The following is a 6000-nucleotide window of genomic DNA, read 5'->3' as shown; positions in this document are numbered from 1 at the left end:
CTGACTCACAAGGCACAATGCGGAGAAAAGACTCCAGAAAGCGCAAATCTGCAGATTCCAGCCAAAATTCCGCATTTTGAGGCGCAAACAAACTCAGCAGTGGCAATACAAAACAAAATAACACGCAAAGCAGCGCAGACCGATGCTGATAAAAAAAAATAATCAAAAATTACTCTGATCCAATAAACCAATAAACCAAACCTGCTCATTTTAAGGATTGAAATTCAGGTTTGCGCCTCAAACTCAAACAGGCAGCAGCAGAAAGACGCAAACACACACAGCAGCTTCACAAAGAGGCGCAGCGGATCCTGGAGAGTCTCCACAAAAGAACAAATCTGCAGCTTCCAGCGACAATTCCGCAGTTTGAGACGCAAAAAAAAAACTGAGCAGCAGCGCCGCAAAGAAAACATGCAAACCAGACACAACATGCACGTGCTCCAAAAAATGCGTGAAATCAGAAAATCGTCAAGCACAAAGAGGAAAAAAGTGTAGTTTTGTTTCAACATCCTGCAAATAAATAAATAAAAAATAATTAAAACTAACAGGCCCACCAGAACACAATAAAAGCCTCAAATCTCAAATGCCTCCATGACTTATTATTTTCAACCAAAAGGTGAAATTTGCAAATGTGCGGAATAAAAAGTCAAAGTTGCAAATATTTATCGAACTCAACAAAATGCTCAAATTCACACCGAAAATCTCACATAAAAGCATAAAATCTGCACAATTCAAGGAGAAAATGTCAGAGTCTGCTTTCAAGACAGGAGCGGAGGAGATTCAACCAGACGCGCCACTTTTCTCCAAACAGGCTCAAATCTGGAAATTCACGGATTAAAGAGAATTTCTGGCTCTCACTCTCACACAACCCCAAAAAACATTTACACAACACACACTCTCAGCGTCACCTGTTTTAAATAAAAGAATAAAATCTGAAAATGTTCAGATTAAACTGTCAATGTTTCACACGTCGACGCGCACGGACGCGACAAAACAACACAAACGTTCAAATTCAGCCTGGAAACGTCAGAAAAGCATCAGATCTGCAGGAAAAGACACACATTCACACGCTCAGACTGACACGCGCAGAATTCAGCCTGGAACTGTCACGTTACTTTAAATAAAAAGCTATAAATATGCCAATTTAAAGATTGAAATGTCGTAATTTCTGGTCTGAAGCCACAAACGCAGCAGAAAGAAATAACACATTTAGACAATCAGAATGAACAAAACGCTCCAAAATCATGGCTGGATTTTCACTGGGGGGGTCAAATCTGCAGATACACACATATACACGGTCAGACGTGACAAAATAACACGAACAGTCGTCCCTTTGGGACACAAATGAGAAAAAAGCAGGAAACTGGAGGATTAAAATGTCAGTATTTCTGGTTTTCCAGTCACAGACGCTTCACTAAAACGCACAACCAGGCAGACCAGACTGGAGGAAAGACTCCGGTGTGGAGCTGCAGGAGAAAACCGGAACCGACTGCGCCACGTTTGGACCTTCAAGTATTTTCCTTTAAATAAAAAGAAAGAGAAAGAAAGAAAAAGCGCATTTTGGGAGGATTTCTGCGCACAAAGCGAGAGGCCGCAGCCCGCAGAGCTTCAGATTTCACTGCTCCAGAATGACACACACGCACGCACGCACACACACACGCACGCACACAGTCTGTCAGGCTTCAGCAGCCTTAACGCGACCTCTGGTTGCATCATTTGACACAGTTTTTCCACCCAAACGCGCGTAAATCTCCATGCGTAAAAGGAAACTTTACGCACAGGCGCATTAAACAATAATAAAAAGGGGGAAAAAAGAAAAAACTCTCAGACATGTAAAAGGGAAACATTCCAGGTTTCTGTGTTTGGGGGGGGGGGGGGGGGGCTTCTTCTCATTTCAAATGCTTAAATTTAAGAACAATCCCAGAAAACATTTCTGCGTTTTCTTTGAAAATCTCCGGAATTCGTGGAGAAATGTTACCGGTTTGCTGGTGAATCAGAGACACACGCACGGCGGGGGAAAGAAGACAAAGGGATTGGCGTTAGTTAAGAATGTAACCTATTCTTTTATTTGTGTTTTTGTTTGTTTTTTAGGATTAAAACATTTTTTTCTCTTTTTTTAGCTTTTGTAAGCGACAAACACGGGAATAAGAAGAAGACCACAATAGTATCACAACCATGAAAAATTATTTTAGAGACGACAATTAAAGGACAATCATTCCAAGTAGTATTTAGATAATGAGGCTTTTTTTTTCTTCTGGCAAACAAACGGGTTTTTACATCGTTCCTCCTTTTTCTTAGAAAAATAACCAAAAGCAAAAAGAACCCAATTGAAATTACAGGGAGATAAATTTGAGCTTTTTGTTTTTTTTTCCTAATTATACAAAAAGTGACTGAAGAAGAGACGTGAGCGTCCGTTTGTTTCCCGGCGGTCACATTTCACAAAGAAATAATAAAAAGACAATGACAGGCGGCCACTGCGGAAAATCTCCACCAAACGAGACGTTTTCACAAAACTGCGCGTTAATTTAAATAAATCAAACAATTTAAGGCAAAACTTTCCCGCACCTGCACCAACTAAACGTCCACTTTTTCATTCCAAAAAGCGGCGCCGCCGAACTGCATTCAGGTTCCCTCTGATTTAAGGGGAAACAAATGGAAACAAAAAAAATCTCGTTTAAATGGACATTTTCTGCAGCGAAGGAGGCGACATTCACTCCCTCACGCTCTCACGCTCTCACTCCGTCACGCGCACCAGGCCTCTGAAATCTCCTACGAACCGATTCTTTGGTCTATAAAAAGTTACAGGAACAGTTTGAAATGTAACGATGAGGAGAAAAAAAAATAAAGTTAAAAACAGCCTCGGGAGCCAGAGTCGCTTCACTTTCTGCTTCAGGAACAAACACGCCGTTTTTTTTTTTCACTGCGTAGGAAAAAAATGTTCAAATAAAACATTTTGTGAAAAGAAAAAAAAAACTGACTTCCCGCCGCTTCTTCCTCTTGATACCTGATAATACTGCAAAAACATGCGGGCGGAAAATCCGGCTATTAGAGATATTATTCTTAGTATTTTTACCTTTTTTTTTAAATCTCAAAATTAGACCAAACTATTTTAAATACACATTCTATAAAAAGTAACGCCTCCTCCTCCGACAACAACAACAAGAACAACAAACAGAAAATCCTCATCCTCCTCGCGATCAGCCTCCAGCTCCCATCATTCCCTCTGCTTCGCACAGCGCTGACTGACAGAGGAATATACAGAGACGGACCGCGGACACTGATAGGAACAGACGTTATGTACACACAGAGTCAAACTGCAGGAGCAGGAGCAGAGAAGAAGAAGAATTAATGAGAATAATAATAAAAAATACCTGGAAACGTCAGGGCTGCTTTCTGTGTTTGTGCTGCTCGTTTCTCTCTCCTCTCTCTATAGTTTATAATCATTCTGTCGTTTTTTCCTTTTCTTTTTTTTTTTTACAGTGTTAATGTTCAGTGTAAAATGTTCAACTTACAGTTCAGTCTCTGAGTTTTCACTCCTTTCAGGGTGCAAATGACAGGATGGACGGATGGAGGACGGGGTGAGGCTGAGGGGGGGCAGGTTGGGGGGGGGTGTTAGTGTATAAGCGGGTTGGAGGTCGACCCCTGGTTCTGGTGCGTAAAATAGTCAGATAAACCCCCGGAAAGTCCCGAGGAGAAGGCCGGCAGCGAGCCGGACAGCGCCGGCCGCAGAGAGTCACAGGGCAGCGCGGAGGAGGACGGAGCCTGCGGGGAGTTGGAGGCCGACGCGCGGGCGGCCTGCAGCGCGCCGCCGCCGCCGCCGGCCCCGCCGCCGCTCTGCGCGCTCATGGACGGGTGCGGCACGTGCGGGAAAAAGTAGCTGGTCTGTCCGGCCAGCAGGTTGACCGAGCACGGGTTGAGGGAGTACGTGGCCCCGGAGCAAGGCACGGAGAGGCCGCAGGGCACCGCCGAGGCCGCCAGGGCCGCCGCCGTCAGGTGGTGCGTGGCGTACGGGAGGTCCCCGCCGACCAGCCGGTCCATGCTCAGCCCGTTGGACGACGGGAACGACGAGTGGTTGTTGCTCATGTTCTGCGTCAGCATGGTGCTGTAGGACATCGGGTGCGCCGGGTAACCGGACGAGGCGCCGTTGTAGCCCAGCGCGCCGCCGGCACGCGGGTGGTGCAGCGACAGGAAGGGGGACATGGGCCAGTACAGGGACCCGGCCCGGTCCATGAAGGTCAGGCCGGAGGTCAGCCGCGCGCCGCGCTTGAAGGCCAGCTTGGCCCGGGAGGTGGTGGAGCGCCGCCGCAGCTTCCCGGTGGTCCCGCCGATGAAGACGTCGTCGCTGCTCGGGTCCAGCATCCAGTAGTTGCCCTTCCCCGGGTCGTCGTAGTGCCGCGGCACCTTGACGAAGCACTTATTGAGGCTGAGGTTGTGTCGGATGGAGTTCTGCCAGCCCTGCTTGTTCTCCCGGTAGTAGGGGAAGTTCTTCATGATGAACTCGTAGATGCCGTTGAGCGTCAGCCGCTTCTCGGGGCTCTGCCGGATGGCCATCATGATCAGCGCGTTGTAGCTGAAGGGAGGCTTTTCGTACTTGCCGCTCTTCTTCTCGCCGTCCTTCCCCGCGGAGCCTCCGTCCGCGTCCTTCCCGTCCTTCTTCTCCTCCTGCTGCTGCTGCTTCTCCTTCTCCTCCGGGCTGCTCTCCGGGCTCGACGAGTCCCTCTTCGGCTCCGCTTTCCCGTCCTGCTGCGCGCCCGGCAGCGGCGCCTTCTGCTCGGCGTCGTCGGCGCCGCCGGGCCGGTGGTTCTGGTGGTTCTGGTGGAGGAGGTGGTGCTGGTGGTGGTTCTGGTGGTGGATCTGCTGCGGGGTCTGGTGGTGGCTGCTGCTGTTGCTGTTGTTGTTGTTGTTGTCGCTTTGCACGGCCTCGGGCACCAAACTGTTTATACTGAACGACGATTTGGGAATCATTTTCACCTCTTTGCGCTCTCCCATATCCAACATCACCGGGCTCTGAGGGGGGAAGCGGCACCGAGCAGAAGCGACGCACACAGCTGGGTTTCAATCTGTCCGCTCTCTGCCTGCGAACCAGGACGGGAAGGAAGGAAGGGGGGACAGATAGGAAGAAGGAAAGTATAGCCCAACAAACTATTTCATGTTCGGTTTGGGGAGAAAAAAGGAAACACACACACACAACACACATGTACACACACATCGATAGGAGACAGATAGCTGCAATTAATTAGTGAGCCGCAGCCACTAAAGCAAGTAAAAAACATTGGTTGGACCTTTCCAGTCCTCAGCCAACCAGGGGAACATTAGTATTAAATATTAAGGCGTCCTCTGCGCTTTCAGCCAATCATGACGCACAGGGAAACACACACATCCACCAATGCCCTGCACGCTGCAAAAAGTGCCCTCCTCCGCCGGGCGCACGGCGGCTCCGCGAGACTTCAAACACCTTCATTCGATGGAAACAAACCTGGAAATGTCACTTTTAACTTTCTCTTTTTATTTTACGCAAAACGCGCGGAGTTTTATCAAACCCCAAAGTCTCCAAAGTGAAAATCAAACCTCTGCTTCGAGTCTGATCTGGAAAAAACGAGCATCTGAATTGTAAGAACGACCGAAACGCGATGACGCTGCTGATAGTTTTATCGTTTCCTTCTGCTTTTATTGACATTTAGGAGGGAGAATCACACTTTCCGAGCGTCTTCCACGCCCAACTGCGCACACTTTTTACAGCGTGCAAAAACACACTCACCCCTATCAGCACTCCTCCTCCCTCCCCTCTCTCACCCCCACCTCCAGCAAAAAACCGTGGCTGGAAAATACACGCCGTGCATGCGTAAACCCAAATCCCCGCCGCTCCTCATATTTACACTCCTCCGTTTCAAATATTTGCCCCTTCGGCGTCTCCGAACCTGTTTACATCCCGGCTCAGAGGGTAAATAAACAGTGAGAGGGGATCCGGAGGGCACGCGGACACGGTCAGGACACGCGGGGGTG

The 6000-nt window shown here is 48.4% G+C and overlaps 1 protein-coding gene across 1 annotated transcript; it reads right to left on the bottom strand.

The window, feature by feature from the left end:
- Positions 1-2087: 2087 nt before the first annotated feature.
- foxg1a (forkhead box G1a) lies at positions 2088-5274 on the bottom strand. The gene has a single exon (XM_030117299.1). The coding sequence runs from the start codon at positions 4993-4995 to the stop codon at positions 3610-3612; it is 1386 nt and encodes a 461-aa protein (XP_029973159.1). The 5' UTR covers positions 4996-5274; the 3' UTR covers positions 2088-3609.
- Positions 5275-6000: the final 726 nt, after the last annotated feature.

The sequence above is a fragment of the Salarias fasciatus genome, chromosome 19 (genome assembly GCF_902148845.1).
Source record: "Salarias fasciatus chromosome 19, fSalaFa1.1, whole genome shotgun sequence".
NCBI classification, from domain to species: Eukaryota; Metazoa; Chordata; class Actinopteri; order Blenniiformes; family Blenniidae; genus Salarias; species Salarias fasciatus.
The sequence above is the reverse complement of the archived record's forward strand: the minus strand, read 5'-3'. Positions and strand labels throughout refer to the sequence as shown.